Here is a 20,414-nt window from a genome sequence, read left to right on the forward strand (position 1 = left end):
TTTTTAATTTGAATCAAAAATTGAAATTCAAGTTCAATTTTGATTTAAATAGAAAATTGAAAATTTTTAACTCGTAAATGCGTAAAGGAAGTTAGTAAAGGAGTAACAAATCATGTGACAAGTCATGTGATAATTCTGGCCTATCAGATCAATTGACGTGAAGTGTAAAGAGTTGTATAACATTCGTAGGATTCAGTTAAATGTTGTTTGTCTTACCACAGAAACAGACATGAATAAAATTTTTACTGAAGAAATTCTTTCTTTTTTTTCACAAAAAATTTCAATGTGTTGCAAACAAGTACGTGGATGCTCCACGTGTGTGGATCAATGGACGGAATTACGATGCCCCCATGCCGTAACGAGCTTTACGAGACCGTTACGGTCAATGTTTTTGAAAATATCTTAGCAATTTTAAACAATTTGTAATTTTTTTATATGTGCATTTAACTTTTTTTTCTAAAAAAAATGTTTCTTATCCTTACTATCTTTACTAGTAAAATTATTTAAGTTCTTGAAACTGGTGAATAGAAGCTATTCTTATACAAGTGTGCGTTTATTGTCAAATGTCTATGTCACATCTATAACTTTGGAAATAAATTGTTTTCTGCTTCACATTTTTTTTCATGAATTATAAAGGAAGCTCGAACATAATTGTTTTTAGAGAGAAGAAAGATATTTTTTATTAAAAGTAAAACATTGTTATATATTCTAGATTTTCCTTTTTTAGTTATTTTTTCTTTGAACTGAAGAAAAAAGAAACATTAATAATTTAACACTATTTCCGTCTACATTCATTTGTTCTGATTTTCTGATGTTCTGATCATATTTAGATTTCCTGATTTCTAAATTCAAACCTTAAAGTTTACCTTCCGTGACAAAAAAGGTTTACCTAAAATGACTTAAATTATTGTAACAATTAGGAAAAACAAATATTTGTTTTAGCTAAAAATTAAAACTTTGCGGCATAAGTTCTCTGTAAGTTGTAAATATGAGTTGTGAAAACCTATCTACAATTTTATGGAGTATCGGTTCCACGCTGAGCGATGTTAGTACTTTATAGGAGTTAGAAGTGAAGCTATTCAGAGAGCAACAAAATTTTTTATGACCTTCTTCACTGAAAACGTAGCCTAATTTATTCTTTCAACCACAAGTCTGACGTATTGAAAAATTTTCAATATGTTAAATTTCGTAACAGCTTTCGGCATAATATTCAAAGCGTGCAAAGTTTTTTTTTTCTACTTTACATTCTACCTCACATAAAATAAATAGAAGCACGTATTGAATCGATTCTCAAAAACGCTTTTAAAAATAAAAATCATCATTCCTAAAATATAAATTGTTCTTAACAAAATTTGTGTTATGTATCCATTACGAGAAGTACTGTGACGCTTTAAGTTCGCTATACGAAACTTTTCTTTTCACTGACCGGGAATCTGCTGTATGATTCTCTTTTAAACATATTGTCAAAACATCGACTGCTTAATCAATTCACTAAATATGCCTTTTCGTTTCGATCCAACCTAAACAATGCGACGTTTCAAGCGCAATATTTTCATAAGATTGTTTTAAGGATTCTTCCTAAGTCCAAATTGATGACATATAAATCTGTAGCTTGATTCCGTAATTTTTGAAATGTTTGAAGATTTTCTCGCACAGTTGATAAATTATTATGCAGTATTTCAAAATCTTCTCGGAAAAAGTTTAAAAACTGGCCCACGGTTTAAGCTAGGTTTAAGGACCCTTCTCCCCATTGTAAGTAAACGTAATATGTTGCGTAAATCCTTGTCCGCTAATAATAATAATAATAATAATAATAATAAAAAGTGATTATTCTTCAGAATCCGTGACCTAAAAGGGACATTCAATTTTCATTTTAAAATGAAAACAAATTTTATTTTTTTTATCAATTTTTCTTTTTTAATTCAATACAAAAAGAAAATTTCAACTCAATTTTCGTTTTTCGTTTGCAAATCAAAAAACAAAAAAGGGACTTCATATTTTGGCAAAAAAGTACCCTCTCCTTCGCAGACGTTTTTCATCTACAAACCCAAGGATTACTTTGGGTCATTTGGTGCTAAAAATCCCAAAATGTAATATCAATTTCAAAATTTTTGATTTTTAATAGAATTTCAAATTTGAAAATTAAATCAAATTTCGTTTATATCAAGAATTGAAATTCAAGTTCAATTTTTGATTTTGGTTTAAATAGAAATTTAAAAATCAAATTAAATTTTTGATTTTTGAGTTAAATCAAAATCAAAAATTGAAAATCAACTTTGATTTTTAAATTAAATTAAAAAAGGAAATTCGATTTTATTTTTTTTCTGAAGAATAATCACTTTTTTTATTATTATTATTATTATTATTATTAGCGGACAAGGATTTACGCAACATATTACGTCTACTTACAATGGGGAGAAGGGTCCTTAAACCTAGCTTAAAGCGTGGGCCAGTTTTTAAACTTTTTCCGAGAAGATTTTGAAAATAGTGGATAATAATTTATCAACTGTGCGAGAAAATCTTCAAACATTTCAAAAATTACGGAATCAAGCTACAGATTTATATGTCATCGATTTGGACTTAGGAAGATTCCTTGAAACAATCTTATGAAAATATTGCGCTTGAAACGCCGCATTGTTTAGGTTGGATCGAAACGAAAAGGCATATTTAGTGAATTGATTAAGTAGTCGATGTTTTGACAATATGTTTAAAAGAGAATCTTACAGCAGATTCCCGGTCAGTGAAAAGAAAAGTTTCGTATAGCGAACTTAAAGCGTCACAGTACTTCTCGCAATGGATACATAACACAAATTTTGTTAAGAACAATTTATATTTTAGGAATGATGATTTTTATTTTTAAAAGCGTTTTTGAGAATCGATTCAATACGTGCTTCTATTTATTTTATGTGAGGTAGAATGTAAAGTAGAAAGAAAAAACTTTGCACGCTTTGAATATTATGCCGAAAGCTGTTCCGAAATTTAATATATTGAAAATTTTTCAATACGTCAGACTTGTGGTTGAAAGAATAAATTAGGCTACGTTTTCAGTGAAGAAGGTCATAAAAAATTTTGTTGCTCTCTGAATAGCTCTACTTCTAACTCCTATAAAATACTAACATCGCTCAGCGTGGAACCGATACTCCATAAAATTGTAGATAGGTTTTCACAACTCATTTTTACAACTTACAGAGAACTTATGCCGCAGAGTTTTAATTTTTAGCTAAAACAAATATTTGTTTTTCCTAATTGTTACAATAATTTAAGTCATTTTAGGTAAACTTTTTTGTCACGGAAGGTAAACTTTAAGGTTTGAATTTAGAAATCAGGAAATCTAAATATGATCAGAACATCAGAAAATCAGAACAAATGAATGTAGACGGAAATAGTGTTAAATTATTAATGTTTCTTTTTTCTTCAGTTCAAAGAAAAAATAACTAAAAAAGGAAAATCTAGAATATATAACAATGTTTTACTTTTAATAAAAAATATCTTTCTTCTCTCTAAAAACAATTATGTTCGAGCTTCCTTTATAATTCATGAAAAAAAATGTGAAGAATGAAAACAATTTATTTCCAAAGTTATAGATGTGACATAGACGTTTGACAATAAACGAACACTTGTATAAGAATAGCTTCTATTCACCAGTTTCAAGAACTTAAATAATTTTACTAGTAAGGATAGTAAGGATAAGAAACATTTTTTTTTAGGAAAAAAAGTTAAATGCACATATAAAAAAATTACAAATTGTTTAAAATTGCTAAGATATTTTCAAAAACATTGACCGTAACGGTCTCGTAAAACTCGTTACGGCAATGGGGGCATCGTAATTCCGTCCATTGATCCACACACGTGGAGCATCCAAGTACTTGTTTGCAACACATTGAAATTGCTATTGGTGAAGCACTTATGTCTTGACACACAACACACTTGAATGTTTCTTTTAAAGGTTCAATGAGTAGCGTTGATTTCAGCAATGCTCCGACATCTCTTGGTAGCAATATATTTTCTTGCAACATGGTCTTTATTTCATCAATACTTTCTCTCACATGATTATCCCCATCAGTAAATCGGTCAAAAGTTCCGACGAATTCTTCACGTTTAACGGCAAAAATCTTTCTCGCACTGCATCGCCAAAATGTATTGTCTAAAAAAGTAAACATTTTCACCAATTTTAGCCTAGCTGTTTTTAAAATCCTTTCCATATACAAAAATTCGTAAACTTAAAATATAAATTTTCTTGCTTTCAAATATTACTTAAAGAACGCACCACGAGTAGCAGCAGTGTCTTCCATTTGAAGACCATTTGCGTGTACAAGTATTAATGGTTGTACACCGAATCCCTCTTCTGCAAGGCTAATGATCGCTGGGACATTTGCATTGGTTGGCGACAGTGAAAAGTATTGCATTCTTGAACTTTCACCTAAATTTTAAATTTTTTTTTAAACAAAACATAAAGAAGAATCATTTATTAAGAATAATTTGTGTATGATTTTTAAACTACGCACTTTTGTTATAAGAAATGTGAAAGTAAATAAATAAGTAATATAAATTAAAAAGAAAAATTCCACAAAAGAAATAAAAGTAATGCTTACCAACTTTTTTCCCTATCATGTTTGCCAGTGAGACTTTTATGATAAATCCATCTGATTTTCGTTTTCTCGGCGTTGGCAACGGAGACGAAAAAGAAGATGACGGTAGTGGCGACGACGAATGTGGTAGTGGTTGAGAAGGACTAAATTGACAAAATGTACTTATCACTAATACTTCATTAAAACAACCCTAAATATTATGCAAAGATAAGCAAAAAGCTAATAAGTAAGACCTCCTTAGCTAGTTTTCAGTAAATTCAAATAGTCCGCACCTTGAAGATATTCGCCGGAACGCCCCAAATGGCACAGGCGATAGCGCAGGGGCTGATACTGGCGGTGTAGGATGTTGCGGAAAAGCATTGTCACCGAAAACCTCGAATCGATCGTGCTCCATAGCTCGCTCTACGGCGGAAAACGTGCCATCTTCGTTCTGGAAGTCTATAGCCCCAAATTCTTCACTTATGTAAACGGATTCTGGGATTAACTACGAATAAAAACGTAACATATCAGAGCTGAGTGATTTCATCAAATTTAAAAATATTTTGTCAATAAGGATTAAAAATCAAGAAATTCTTGAGTTTAAAAATACAAATTAGGTAAAAAAAATTGCGTACCTTAAAAACAATGGCTAGCCTAGAAGCATTAGCCTGGCATTTTCGAATTGTGAATGTTAAATTTTCTTCACCATTTTTAAAAAAAGTGATGCTCTCCATGGCGACTATCTGTGTTTTCCGGGCAAAATTTTGCAATTAATGAAAAAATTAAGAGCTCTGTATTTATAGCATGCCATGGCTTCATTCATTATTTTTTAGCCATAAGATCAAACGATTCCGCTTGTCTGTCTTTTTTTATAAATTCAGCCGATTGCGGATACTTAACTGTAATATCACGAATAAGCAGATATGCGTTTCAAATATGTTTAAAACTAATTTACCCAAAAGTTAGCAAAATCTAGATTAAATTAAATCTTTTTTTTCATATTAGGCATTATTTATCTAAAAGATGGTTATTTTCCTTCTTACTGCAGTAATTTCGTGCAAGTCATGTTTCTTTCATAAGAAACTTCCTTCTTCCTGTCTGGTCGCATTCAAGATGTTTGAAATGAATGAGAAGAAGAAAAAACGTTTTTTCTCTGTTCTTCTATTTGGGTTTTCTATGTTGTAAATAGCCAGACTGTTATCTTAAAAAAAATATTTCCGTTCATTTTCGTTAGTTTTAATATTTGTTAGTTATTACATACAACGTCATGAGTATGGTTACAATTGGGCTAAGGTTACAGTTTTATTTATGTAAAAAAGGATAGCTTCTCTCAACATTTGTGGTCGTTCGTTAACACATTCGGAAAATATTTCTTCAACAGAAAAATGTTGGAAAAAGCTCTGATCTCTTTCTTCCAATTTTTGCTGTCTTTCTGCAAGCGGATCCTGGCCGAAGGTGTGCTCTTCCGACAATGTACCGCGGTACACTTGTTCATACAGCTGAACAGCTTCGTGTTTTGGGGGCAATTCTTCAACGGATAACGGTGTCAATCTGTTAGTATTTTCTTTTATTACTGACGGAACACCTCTACCTAAATAATATATATAACATTAATAACCCATAAATTTGTGAGAATAGATATTGAAAAACGTACTAAATTGACCTGGTATTGAGTGTTCATTCCACGCTGAAACAACTCGATTGACACCAAAACCAGTCACCAGACATACAATGGATGACACACAAAATTTTTGAACTTCATCTTCCATATTGATAGTATTGCTGTTGTCCATTTCTACCAGTATTTTTTTTACCGGATAATTTACCCGCGAGTTCACCTCTGGCCAAATTCTTTCGATAGGGAGGTTCTGAATATATGTAGAGAATTATAAATTGCTACAGTTTTAAATTAAGTCGCCGAAAAAAAATATTTATCAAAGTCACCTTCTTTGATTGGGTTTGCTTGTATGGCAAAATATCTGATCGACCGCGAAGATGCTGAAAATGTTCCTGGATTCCAAGAATTAAAAAAAACTCTTTTCCACAGTCCGTACGCACTTGATGAAAGATACCATAATCAATAGCAGCTTTTCTAAAGTATTAAAATGATATATATATATCTATATATCAGAAAAAAATGGGCTAAAGATGCTGGGAACGATTATAAAATTTATAAAATTTTGTTTTTAAACAAAATACCCCTCAGTGGTGAGAAAATGTTTTTTGAACAACAAAACCTTTTTATGCTCTTTTCCTTTACAAAATTTATGTCTTTCAAACTATATGTTTCAAACTATATGTATTTCAGTGAAAGCAACGAGAATTTAATTAACCTGTATATTTCATCGTAAATAAGAGCGTTGTTTTTTATTGGCATGGTGGAGTAGCCGACAATGAAGCGAGAATGACCATCAATGGCAATGACATGTGTAGCCCCATACATAACAAGCTTTTCATTTTGATCATAGTGAATTTTATGACCAAAGTAATCGGCCCGATAAGGTATTGGGTTAACCATTCGTGCGGTGTCAGTGCGTCTTCTCTGGTGGTTTTGGGGTGCAGCTTTTGCTAAAGCTCGTCCAACTCTATTATGGCTAACACGTATATTGTCTCTATTAGCAATATACCCGGTCATCATTTTCCTCCCATACGTTGGACCAACCTTAAATAAATAAATTTGGTCAATGTCATAAAATAGTGAATAACAGAGTTCATTTATAAAGACGCTGTTTTATTCAAAGAAATGAAAATTAGATATTTTTTTCAAGAAAAAATATTTCAGCAAGAGAAAAAAGTATTAATTAAGAAAAAAAGTTTTAACTTTTGTTTCTGGTATTTTTAATATACTCCAGTAAAACAAGCCAGTTCAGGAAACAAAATTTGTGGCGCTTTCTTTAAAAAATATTTTCCTCAAAGAAGCACGCAACAAAATTTACAGCTGTTTTCTCTACTTTACTCATATCTTAGAAGACGAGGAGGTAAATCGATAAGAAAAGCTGCAGTATAAATGTGTCATGTAGAGAAATGTAAAAATGAAAAAATCTTAGAAAAACATATTTTTCTAACGAAATGCCGAATTATTAAAAAATAACTGAAGTAAATGTAATAATGTCTTATACATACTTCTTGAACTGCCGTTGCTACAATCTGTTCTAAATGGGCTTGTGAAACCCTTGGCGACAATCCATTTTCTTTACAATACCGTTTTATTGACTTTACGGAATAACCTCTTTCTCCTGGATATCGCGACTGCAAGATATTGCTTATTTCTTCATAAGTTTTTTTTTGAGAAAAAAAAGAAAGAATTTCTTCAGTAAAAATTTTATTCATGTCTGTTTCTGTGGTAAGACAAACAACATTTAACTGAATCCTACGAATGTTATACAACTCTTTACACTTCACGTCAATTGATCTGATAGGCCAGAATTATCACATGACTTGTCACATGATTTGTTTCTCTTTTAGGCATATACGAGTTAAAAATTTTCAATTTTCTATTTAAACCAAAATTAACAATTGAACTTGAATTTCAATTTTTGATTCAAATTAAAAATCAAAATTGAACTTAAAATTCAATTTTTGATTTAAACGAAATTTGATTTAATTTTCAAATTTAAAATTCTCTTAAAAATCAGAAATTTAGAAATTGATATTACATTTTGGGATTTTTAGCACCAAATGACCCAAAGTAATCCTTGGGTTCGTAGAAGAAAAACGTCTGCGAAGGAGAGCGTACTTTTTTGCCAAAATATGAAGTTCCTTTTTTGTTTTTTGATTTGAAAACGAAAAACGAAAATTGAGTTTAAATTTTTTTTTTTTATTGAATTAAAAAAGAAAAATTGATAAAAAAATTGAAATTTGTTTTTATTTTAAAATGAAAATTAAATGTCCCTTTTAGGTCACGGATTGTACACGCATTCAACACGTTGATATAAAGTCTCCACGGAAAAATATTTTACATGTTTGCATCACTCCATGTTTTTACAGGTCCAAATACAAATATCCAAGTAACTAAACAGTGACACCTGTAACCAACTTATTGTTGTTCATCCGACATCATGAAAAAACAATTTCCGTAGTTCAAACCTCGATATTTGAGCGACCCCTTTCAATTAAAATGTCAAAATGATATTTTCAGAAGCGTTTGATATATGTGATAAATCCACAAGGTTTATATTTTTGGTTTTTTTTTCGATGTTCTTGGTCAACCAACCAATATCGTTATACTCTCCGTGAAAAAAAAGAGGAAAACAGGCGCATATACACTGCAAGGAGATGTCTTTGATACGATTGGTAAAGATAGTATGTTTTAAATATAAGTGATGATTTACAATAAAAAAAATTTATTTACAGAACTTGATTGTTCTGTCCTAAAAAATTCTTCCAGCAGGGAGAATCTCGAGTTTTCATCAGATTATCTCGATAAAAATTAAAGGAAATCTCAACGAGTCAAGCCAATGAAAACTAAATAAAAAAAAGAAGAAAGAGACTTTGGAAATTTTATTTTCATACTAATATGACATTTTATTTTCAACAATAAATTACAACACAAAGAAAATTGATTTTTGTCGAATTCAGTTAAATAAACGACATATTTTAAAATGAAAAATAATACTAACATGTAATCCTCAGCTTTCTTCTGTTTAACCTTATTACTTGATATCTTTCTTCAAAAGGGGGTTTGGAATATTATTATTAGCTTTATTTTGACTTTGCTAATAATAAAAACAAAGTTCTTGTTAAATTTGTCTTTTTTTCCGGTGTGTCTTTATACCTTTGATGCAGTCAAACAAAGAAAGTAGAGTAGGTAGTCTTACTTTGGCAATAAAAGCAGTCATGTTAGTTAAATAAAATGTTGGTTAAACTGCAATTTTTAATAGTAAGCAAACACGCCAGAATTTTAGCAGCTTTTTATAACTTTAATACACCTTTCCCAAATTAGTTTTTCTTAATGCACCGCTGCTATTTCTAAACTTTTTCAACCAAAGTTAATGTGATTTTAGAAATCCTCACCTAAAACTTGATAGACGGTGAAATCCTCAGTATCCTACAGCAAACAAAAAACCTGTTACAACAGGTTTTCTAACTTTGTCCTAATTGAACTCTGCTTGAAACCGAGCCTTATCAGTACAAGTAGAAAATTAAGAAGATTTTGACCGCAACATAAATACCACGAAAACAGCATTTTCACTTGTCGGATATCCATGGTCGGATTAAATTGAAAATGTATACGCACACCAATTCAATGATGTTGAATATGATCTTAAAGTCAAAACATCAAAATTATAAAATTTTGAAAACCATGTAATTCGGGAAACGTGTATTTCAATAGTAAATTCACTCGTCTACGTCTGCAGTAACTTCTAGCCGTAGAAACAAAAGAATATAACTGAAAACATAAGCAAGTCACATTTAACAGTACATCAATTTTATTTCCCAAGTGTCTGTCAGTGTCTACCACAATGAACCTGCACACAACATAAATACTCTTTAAAAAGCATTTTGTCCATAAGAATAGTTTCAATGTAAAGGGTGGCCTATGACTAATGTTTTATATACAAGATTTAAATAATAGGATTTACTAAAATATTTTGAATTGTTACATAATTTTAATTGAATGTTTAACATTTTTAACAACATAACACTATAGCACCCTGGACAGCCCTGATAAATTATCATAAAAGGTCGTATTAAAAATTGTGTTGTATTCCTTTCAAAAGTAGGAACCATCGTGTTGAGAAGGATAGAAAAGACGAGTGAGGTTTGTTTTTAATAACAGCATTGAAGAGAAATATTTTTAATTTCAAAAAAAGAAAGAAAGTGGCAAGCACATCACAGCTCGAGTAGATTCGCCTTGCTGTAAGTCTAATGTTATTATAGATTGCAATGTTAGAAAGTTAAACTAACGACACTATGTTGCGCCCGATCTCTGGTGTCGTAGAAGCCGTTAAAAATATAAGTTGCGACAGGATACATAAACAGGTAATTAAATTGCGATACCCAAGCGTTACGTTACGATACGATATGTAAACGGTATCCTGTCACACGATAAAATCGAAATGAGATGTAAATTGCACGTTTAGATAAGATGGGCCGACGGTATGTTATGATACCGTAGGTAGCTAAACAGTATCCTCTGAAGCGATTAAGAATCGAAACGAAATGTAAATCGCACGATACAATAGGATAGTCCAACAGTATGTAATGATACGATGAGTGAACGGTATTCTGTGATACGAATAAAAGTAGTACATTCCGAAGCAAGATGTAAATTACACGTTACGATAAAATGCGCTAGTGTTACGTTATGATAATATAGAATAGGTAAACGATATTCCGCAACAAGATTAGGAATATAATTTGCTCTGAAATGAGATACTACCTTAATATAAAATAAGAAAGTGTTATGTTACAATACGATGACACGACGCCTTATTAACACACCATACGTGGGAGTCTTCTTTATCTGTTCAAAATATGTATAGAGAAGAGATAATTAGTGAGAATTCTTGTGAGATTAGATTTATGTGTAGTTAATTTTTTATGTTGTGTTAGAAGTAATCCTGCATCAGTCCAATGTTTTGCTAAAGGATGGAACGTCACGTTGCATGCATCAAAATTCTGTTCATTTGGACATTGTGTGTAAATTCAGGTAGGTTAAAATCTTTGAGAAATAGTGAATGGTTTTAGTATCTGACAAAAAGATAATTTGCAGTTCTTTTGCAAGCTGATCGATTCACTGTAATTCCTATGACTAAGTCTCGGTGACGGGTACAAACAATCAATAATTTTCTTACATTTTGTTAGAAAGACATTTTAATATTTTCTTTCTACATACTTTTGTTAAGGTCACGGAGATGATACTGAAATCCTAAAAAGTTTATAATCATTTTTCTAGTTTTAAACTTTTTTAACTTTTCTAATTTTTTTTTGCTTTGCAACAAGTCTGAAACATAACCTTTCCTAAACTTCCTATACTGCATTTTTTAATAATTGATAACATCCCTATCTCTTTATCCTTACAACGCCTACAATATTTTTTATATACATAGGATTACCGAACCTAACAAATAGAGCGATGTGAAAATAGTACTCTGGGAAACAAAAAAAATATTTATTGATTGCTTGATTGATTGATTTAATTGGCCAATTAATGTTGCGTCTATGTGATGCGACTAGTGATTTATATCTCCTTAATCCTTCTCCCAAAAGTTGTCAACTTCGCTTCCATGCTTTCTTCAAATTTTAAATTGGAAACATAGAAAAGAAAAAACAGTAAAGAAACATATAGTTAAATTAAGTTTATAGTTCCTAGTCAGGCTGAGACCTCTACTTAACACGTAGAAAACAAAATCACCCACAACATTTTCACAAAAAAGACAGGCCCTGCTAAAAATTGATTGAGTTCAATCCTCCTTAATAAGATTTAAAAAGAAATCTTATTTTTTTAACTAATAGCTTAAGAGTGTGTGGTGTCGTCTCCGTATGTGAGTAATAAGAGGTTTAAAACCACCTGATGTGTGTTGTACCAAACTGGGTGAGATAAAGGTAAAGGGTACTTTACTGCTCATAAATTTTCCTTTAAATGTATTTAAATGTATTAAAAAAATAAGTAATACATTTTGTATATTCTAGCATTTCCGGCAGTATTATACACAGACAGTCCGACAATAAGTGGAATATTCAATCAAAGTGCAATTATATCATTCAAAGCAAACATCACTGCGAATGATAATAGAACGGTGAAATCATTTTATGTAGAACTACCACCATCAACTCAACAAATCGCAATAGGTAGCAATAACGTTCTTCAAGCTCTTCCAGTACCACCATTTAATTCAAGGCTAACTGCCAGTGCTGCAAACCAGGAGTATCTGCTGCAGGTTAACCCGTTAAAGTTTTCAGATGATTATACTTTTCGAGGTGTTTTGATTTATTTATTGAACAACAATATCAATAATCCCATTGCAGTTGAACAGGATGTAAAACTTGATGTGCTTGGTAAGTTGCGAAGTATGATTGCATGTTTGTTGCAATATTTTTTGCCTATTGTTTCGATTTATGAGCGACTGGTATTTGAATTTTCCTACACAAGATTGAGAATATAAAAATTAAATCATAGAATGGCATTTCAATTGTTTTTCAGTTCTATTTATTTTTGATATGTGTGCTCTTTTTTCAAACTGACGCAGTATGAAAGGGTGGACCTTTAGAACAACCAATCAATTTTTTGTAACTATGTATACAAACTGCATTATTAAACTTACAAGAAGTTTATATAAAATTCTTTAACTGTTAATAAGATTTAAATCCTAAAGGGTACTTGAGGTTCTAAGTACTTAAATGAGGTTCCAAACTGGGATTTATTCAAAGCACTTGATAAAAGACCATATACGTTTGTTGTGGGATACTACTATTCATTAGCTCGTAGAAAGATCCATGGAGAATTCTTGCCTCTCTACAAAGCCGATATATCGCAGTTAAAATATTATAAAATATCTAAGATTTTGGATAGATTTTTAATACATTTAAACCTCACTTAGTTAAATTTAAGCAGGCTCATTATTTATTTGTTCCCCATTTAAAAGAACATGTATAAGCTAATCTCAAACACTGAAAAGAAATTAAAAATTAATCCTATTTCCTGGAAACCTCAAAAAACTATGTCTGTTTCTTTTTATTTCAGGTGGACCGCATGTGTGTGGAGATGATCTCCCTTCAAATATTACTCTTAATGCAACATTTTCTGTTGTGTTGAGCATACATTTATGTGGTCGTCAAAAACCATTGGTAACATGGAGTATAGATAACGAAACAGTCACAACACATTATTCGAATACAACTGAAAATACAACTGCAGACGCCCAATATGTATATAGTGTTGTGTTACCTAAAGTATCTGCATCCATGTGTGGGAAAACACTGAAGTATATAGCAACTGGATATGAATCTGACAAAATTGGAACCGCCTTGTTAGATACCCAATGTATGTGTATCATGTTTTTTGTAAACATGTAAGCGCATACCAGATAGAACCTTCCCTAAAACAATACACATTATTGGGACCTTTGGCTCTGCCGGATTTTGATGTTTTGGAGGAGCTAAAATTTTTGCCGATTTGACAAACTTAAATTGAAAAACTGACAGCAACTTATAACTTAGATTTATAAGTTGATAAGAAGGAAATGACATTCTAATTTCACTATGTAGTCAATTAAATTTTTTAATAATTTTAACTTTTGGTATATTTTTTTAGTTAAGCCACCTGCGGTCGTTATTACACAATCTTACAAGGACTTACTGTGCGTACGTACCACTTGGGACCCAATTGATATTGGCCTATGTACAGGTTATTACGAGGTCAACTTGATGAACAGCTCTGATAAAACTGTGCATTCAGCAGTTCTTAACGACACTACAGCGGATTTTACGTATTGTTACAACACCAGCAGTGGTTTAATTAATGTCACATATGTACGTGTGCGAGCCTTATACGGAAAACAGTTTGGAATGTGGAGTCAACGGAATGTCTCACTTACTGCACCTACAACCGTGTCGACAACAACAAAGTCAGACAGTTCAGGTTAGATTGCTTTTTTAAATTGACGACACGTGTAAAAGAACGCCAGCACAACTGTAATCCCAGAATCCAACACAATTGTAGTCCCAGAATCCAACACAATTTTAATCTCAATATCCAGTAGAACTGTAAATCCAGAATCCAACACAATTGTTGTCCCAAAATTCAACACAATTGTTGTCCCAAAATTCAACACAGTTGTAGTCCCAGAATCTAACACAATTGTAGTCCCAGAATCCAACACAATTGTAGTAGTCCCACAATCCAATACAACAATTCTTAAGGGAACATGCCATGCTTGTTTTATTTTTTCGATTATTTTGTATCAAACAATGTGTTACTAAGCTTCTTATTGTAATTTTTCATCCACTCTTTAAAAAGATGCGGCAACAACAACACTAAAACTGACCACAACTGTAACTACAGCTGCTACTGGTAGTCCAGGTAGGATATAAAAGAAATGCACAATACAATTTCCTTCAGCTGCACAAAGAAAATCATCACAATTATGAGCATGTAGACAGAAGAATATTATAAAAAACCTATGCTAGACACAAGGCACGAACATCACCTTTTCACGTAATGGTAAAGAAATAGCAAATCCAGAACTTAGTACACTTTGCATTGCAAACCGTATTGTACAAGTTTGGTGTACACATTTTGCAATAATTCTATGTACAGTTGCACGAATTTCGTCAATTACATTTACCACTTAGAACTTATGGCGACCGCCGTACGACGACGTGCCGATATACAGCACTTACAGAAACCTATATTTTCTGATATGATCTCATTTAGGAGCAGCAGGAGATGATGATGACGACGATGATAAAACACTCATCATCGCTATTGGAGCAGGTGCTGGAGGGTTGGTGGTCCTTATTATAATAATCGTGTTAATCTGTTGTTGTTGTGGATGTTGTGGAAGAAAGAAAGGTAGGTGTTACGCAAGCTAGATTCCTAGTTTTTTCTTAAATCTATTAAACCCGTGCTTTTCGATACTTTTAGTGGGGGGATTTCTTTGAACTACTTAAAACAAACGCATTGGCAAAACTCTATATTATGTTAATACAAACTAGAAAAATATGATGTCCTTTTTATTAAAGATGGATCCTTGGCAATGGATCAAAAGGTTTTTGTTTTCAACCAAAAAAGTAATTATTTAATGAGTAATGAGATCATCACGAAGTATAAAATGTTGTTTTTACTTTGGTGATAAAAAAAGATTCACTCCGATTTTGTCATCTTCGTGTCAATAAATTATGCACCAACAGAATATTGCATTATCGTAACCGAAAGAAAGAAAAATTGGGATCATAATCGATATTCCCTTCAAACATGGTCTACATTTTACTTTAACTTCCCATTTATCGCCTTAGCAACTGCTTAGAAACTACATCAAAATCAAAATAAATAAATAAATGTTAGTAAAATCAGGAAGATAGAAACGAGTCCAATGGTATAATGGTAAAATCAATACGTTGCACATATTCCAAAGACAGTCGTTTGTTTGATGCATAACCCAAAATATAAACCTCTAATCAAAAAACAAAATTTTGCATCTATCTTCTTTATATTAATATCATCCATGTTTTGTCTGCCTTTTCTCATAAGGGTTACGCCACAACTTTATTTCAAACCCCCCGCAGAGTAACAGACAAACAAGAATGAACGAAATTTTGATTTGGTATGACCAAAAACGTGATATGACGAGCAAAATCCTGTGGAGCTAACGGCTACTTATTTGTCAGTAAGAGTTCCAACAATAAATAAGGGGCTAAAATTACAAACCTATCTAACAGTTAAGTAAATTGAAAATATTGTTTACTAGAAAAAGACGATCTACAAAGGCATTCAGTGCGCGGGTACAGTTACCGCGAGACAAGCAACAATAATATTACTGCTGACGTCTACAAAAATGATGTAGAGATGGGTAATGCAAATACGTACACAGAATTTCCCGCAGAAAATAAAGACGAGTTAGCTGAGAATGAAAACAATACGAGAGAAAATGAAGTTGCATATAAGGATATGAGCGTAGAATTTGACAACAAGGAGGAGGGTGAGGAACAGGAGGTCAAGGATGAGGATGATGAGCATGAATTTGTTTCCGTAGCTCAATTAAAATATTATGATCCGGAAGAGTTTAAAATCAAAAAAACACCAACAATAGAGAATTTAAACACTGAAAAGCCAACAGAAGAAGAGCATAAAGCGAATCTTGGATATGTTGAAAACAGAACTTATAATGATGACGAATTTGACACGGACAGCGATCATGATTATGAAAATTATGACGTCACTAACAATGAAAAACCGGAACACGAAAATCATTAAACTTGAAGGGATGAGAAATGCGACAATATAAAAATAGTCAATCTAAGAAATGGGAGAATAAATCTTCTATTTTTTTCTATACATTAAGCTTGAAATAATCTTAGTTGGAATTTCAGAATATTCACAGAGGAAAAGTATTATTAGAAACAAGCTGTTAAGGAAAAATCTGCCAGATTTATTTGAAAGAAGATGCAGAAAGCAATTGCAAATTTTGGTTGATGTAAATATTTTTTAATCACGTTTATCTCTAAACATTACGAACGTCATGCAGCAGACTTGAAATGTACATTTAATGCTGTTGTCAATCCATTTTGGAAATGCGCTTATCACTTCAATAATATTAATTTTCCAATAATTACTTTATCACTTTGATAAATTTATTTATTTGTTTATTCTTAATTAGTTTATTTTTATTTATTTACCACATATTTTTGTACAAAATTGCTTTTTAAGAAACATAAACCAGTTTAAACGGCGTTCATAATACGTTTCAACTGTTTTAACAGTTCTAAGCGAAAAAAAATATGTTTGTATTTTACGTTGAGTTAAGAATCAAAGTTTTTTGAAAATAATTTTCTTAATCAATAACTAAGTCTTTGAAGAGTTTGGAACTGTTATATTCTTCACAGCCACCAATGCCGTTACTGTCATATATAAACACGTATATATGACACATATATAACATGAACAAGACATATATGAAAAAGATGATATGTGTTAGAAACCCCAAAGAACCAAGAAACACTCAACGCAGTATTGAAATTTAACTAAAATTTACTGAGTTCTGACTTTTTTGGCATCTGGTCTGACAAAGAATTTGGATTTTTGTTACGTTTCTGCAAAATAATAATGTTTAATCTTGGAGGTTTAATAGAGTATTCATAGCATCAGTAGGAATAGAATTTTGTTAAAAACAAAATCTTCTTCGTTGTGTATGCTAAGCAACTCTTGACCAAAAACCAAAATGCTCTACATGTAAATTAGAATAACTTTTCTTATCAACTCGAGTACAGAGTACAGAATTTATAGTTTTCCTCTTTAAGTGGAGCAATCTAATAAATGAAATCATATTTTTGATTTGTCATGGACTTGGTCATGCTGTTTTTTACACAATTATTCAGCTCGGCTAGCTAGTTACCATACGTTGGTTTCTTCATGTGTGGGACCATTAACAATAAAAATTCAAACGAATTCTCACAGGGCTTCTCTCTATTCCCAAAAAACTTCTGTGGACTTATATGATTTTTGTTGTAATAAAATGTTATTTTACGATGATCTTTTTTTTTTCTTTGGTGCATCGACTCGTAACCTAGTGGTAAAGCGTTCGCATTCAGTGCGGGAGGTCTTGACAGAGAACATAAGAGTGTGAATCTATTCTTTCTGCTTAGCGTTCAGCGTGAGAATAGGATTAGGCGGTTGTCTAGTTCAGCAATTGCTGTGCTTGCACGACTTTTGTGCCACAAATGGGAGCTTCAAATGCGCTAGGACTCCCTTCGCAGGATCCTTTTTTGTAGCAGTACCAATAGGAACTGAAAAGGCTATCCTGGGAAAATAATTTCAAAAATAATAAAAAAATTTATATTCATGTCACTTTAGATTTCACTTTTTGGGTAATTGTGCAAAAAAGTTTTCATCATACAAAATTATTAATATCTCATTGCTTTGAGCATAAAACTACACAAAAAGATCAACGAAACACTTCTAAACCACTTGTCTTGAAACTCCTTTATAGCCACATCTAGTTTGTGTGTATTTCGATAATCAATAGTCAACACTTTTAATCTTAGACAAGCATCAAAATAGTAATTTTTAAGTCCTGTCACACAAGTATTTTTTTTTTTAAAAAAGTTTAAATGCTAAAACAAGCTCAATAAGGCAAGCTAGAAAAGCAAATAGTAGCTTTTCGCGCGCTCCATTTGTTAGAAAAAAGACACTTTGATTAAATTAAACCCTGAATATGACACATGGACTAAAAGTTTCACGTAAGTTATAAGTTGTTAAACGGAGATAAAATTTCTGAAAGATATATAAACATTATATGTTATTATTAATGTTTTTCTACTTAGTTTTTGCAATTAGAAAAGTTTTTTTATACAAACTGCGGATCTTATTTTTGTGATTTGCTGTTACAAGTGCAATTTTGACGAATTTAATTTTGCAAATGTGCAAGAACGATGTACGACGTAACAAAGGAGCTGTTCCAGAAAGATAACTCAATGATGCTCAACTTCCATCCATTGATTTATCTTACGAATCTGGTAGTCGTTGTCTGGAATGATCGTAAGCCAAAAACAAATTCAAGACAACATCCGATTATAAAGGTATATATAGGCAATTCCTGATTTGCTCAAAATATTCGCGTTTAGTTGCAGTTTTACAGGTAAGCATTTTTTTGTCTTTTAAAATAGGTGGATTTGTTAGCTTGGGCCACAATGAAGTACGGGACATCAATTAAGTTTGTAAAGAGGTAAGAGCACCTAAATTTGAAAATTAGTGGGGAATCGTTATCAGCCGTATCAGCAAAATGTAATAACGAAGTTGGTTTAAACGTCTCTGCGAGAGAATTTTGGATAAGGGACAAATTGCATAGCTTTGGTGTAGTTTGAATGCAAAGTTGAAAACAAAAAGAACTTAAGGTATTCTTTTTCCAATTGGCGCAGATGATATTGCGAAAAAGTGTTTTGCAGCAATCTGTCGCGTTAGATTCGATAGAAAATTAGTTTTGCTATAGTGCGCAGTATAACAAAGTGAATGAGAAAATCTACTATCAGAAAAAAAACGAAATATTTATGTACTTATTTATGTATTTACAAAGGTTGCATTGTTGCAGCTATGGAGAGTGTTTAAAAAACAGCAACTGTGTTAATTTTTTGCTAGCGATTGTAGATTGAAATTGCATCTTCTAATCAACGGCTTTGTAAATAGACGATTTCAGGCAAGCATTTAAACTCTTAGTGTCTTTTATGATAATACTTTCTAATGATTATAGTAAGTATTCGCGAAACCTCGTGTTAATAATTCCTCTTGATGTGATAAAGTTGTGCCGTAAGATTTAATGTCTGAGAATAATGTAAAAGCTCATGATATAAGCTGTGCCGTGTAGAACTGCTAGATTACGGCTGCTTCCAACACGCTAGATATTGGTTTTATAAGCTGTGCCAAGCCGAACCCTGTAAATAGTTTATGAAAGAGACTCGGAACAGCACATAATATATCACGAGCCTAAAGAAAATCTTTAAATTTTAACGATTATGAAGTATTTCATTAAATTTTTAAGACTAGCTTGGAGTGAGGCTATAATCTATGGTTCTAGAAGATATGATATATAACGACTTAGCAAGCAGGTGTATAAAAGATAGATATCAAAGTTAGGATCGTAGCTATGCAACGTCACAAAAGAGTTATTGAGAAAAACTTAAAGTTCTTAGGTAATTAATTACTTAATTACTTACTATTTTTACTTCCTTAAACAACAATTATTTGTTAATTTATGTGGGCGTAGTAAGGTTAAGAAATTTATTTGATGTTAAAATTTATTTTTATAATTTAAAATCCGCAAAACTTTACTTTATCAGGTAAGATGAAATCGCATTCGGGGTGATTTGTTGCAGATTAGATTAAAGTGTCATTGTGGTTCATTGGGTTGTTGAGGGATGGTTTGGGGTCATGAGTGACTGGTTTCGGATCATTGGGTGATGTATGGGGGTTGTTGGGATTTATTGGGAATCATTATTAAACTGTTGATATGACCAATAAAATATCGAAGAAACAAAGTAAGGTAATAAAGGTAATAGATTAAATTGGCTTCCCCGATTCAATCTTTGTATAAAGTACGATATCGCACATTCACGCTCTCCATTGTTGGCAAGATGCATCAGAGTTATTATGGTATTCATACGAATGAACTGAAAAATGTCAAATGTGGAGGA

General features: G+C 31.8%; 3 protein-coding genes across 4 annotated transcripts; 1 reads left to right on the forward strand and 2 right to left on the reverse strand.

The window, feature by feature from the left end:
* Nucleotides 1–2,612: 2,612 nt before the first annotated feature.
* On the reverse strand, nt 2,613–5,643 carry LOC130635599 (uncharacterized). The gene is made up of 4 exons (XM_057444967.1): nt 4,862–5,643; nt 4,593–4,732; nt 4,268–4,420; nt 2,613–4,144 (listed from the first exon to the last, which is right to left on the reverse strand). Exons 1-4 carry the CDS (start codon nt 4,981–4,983, stop codon nt 3,738–3,740), a joined length of 822 nt encoding a protein of 273 aa, XP_057300950.1. The 5' UTR covers nt 4,984–5,643; the 3' UTR covers nt 2,613–3,737.
* A 149-nt stretch (nt 5,644–5,792) lies between these two features.
* On the reverse strand, nt 5,793–8,030 carry LOC130635598 (uncharacterized). Its single transcript, XM_057444966.1, has 5 exons — nt 7,692–8,030; nt 6,902–7,230; nt 6,513–6,660; nt 6,232–6,436; nt 5,793–6,159 (listed from the first exon to the last, which is right to left on the reverse strand). The coding sequence occupies exons 1-5, from the start codon at nt 7,896–7,898 to the stop codon at nt 5,846–5,848; spliced, it is 1,203 nt and encodes a 400-aa protein (XP_057300949.1). The 5' UTR covers nt 7,899–8,030; the 3' UTR covers nt 5,793–5,845.
* Nucleotides 8,031–10,251: 2,221 nt separating this feature from the next.
* On the forward strand, nt 10,252–16,960 carry LOC130635600 (uncharacterized). 2 transcript variants are annotated; one of them, XM_057444968.1, is made up of 7 exons: nt 10,252–10,427; nt 11,124–11,220; nt 12,204–12,569; nt 13,255–13,554; nt 13,825–14,151; nt 14,947–15,084; nt 15,980–16,960. In XM_057444968.1, exons 2-7 carry the CDS (start codon nt 11,160–11,162, stop codon nt 16,483–16,485), a joined length of 1,698 nt encoding a protein of 565 aa, XP_057300951.1. In that variant the 5' UTR covers nt 10,252–10,427; nt 11,124–11,159; the 3' UTR covers nt 16,486–16,960. The 2 variants fall into 2 exon arrangements, with proteins under 2 accessions (XP_057300951.1, XP_057300953.1); XM_057444970.1 differs by having other exon boundaries at nt 11,159–11,220.
* The last annotated feature ends 3,454 nt before the right edge of the window (nt 16,961–20,414 follow it).

The sequence above is a fragment of the Hydractinia symbiolongicarpus genome, chromosome 3 (genome assembly GCF_029227915.1).
Source record: "Hydractinia symbiolongicarpus strain clone_291-10 chromosome 3, HSymV2.1, whole genome shotgun sequence".
NCBI lineage: Eukaryota > Metazoa > Cnidaria > Hydrozoa > Anthoathecata > Hydractiniidae > Hydractinia > Hydractinia symbiolongicarpus.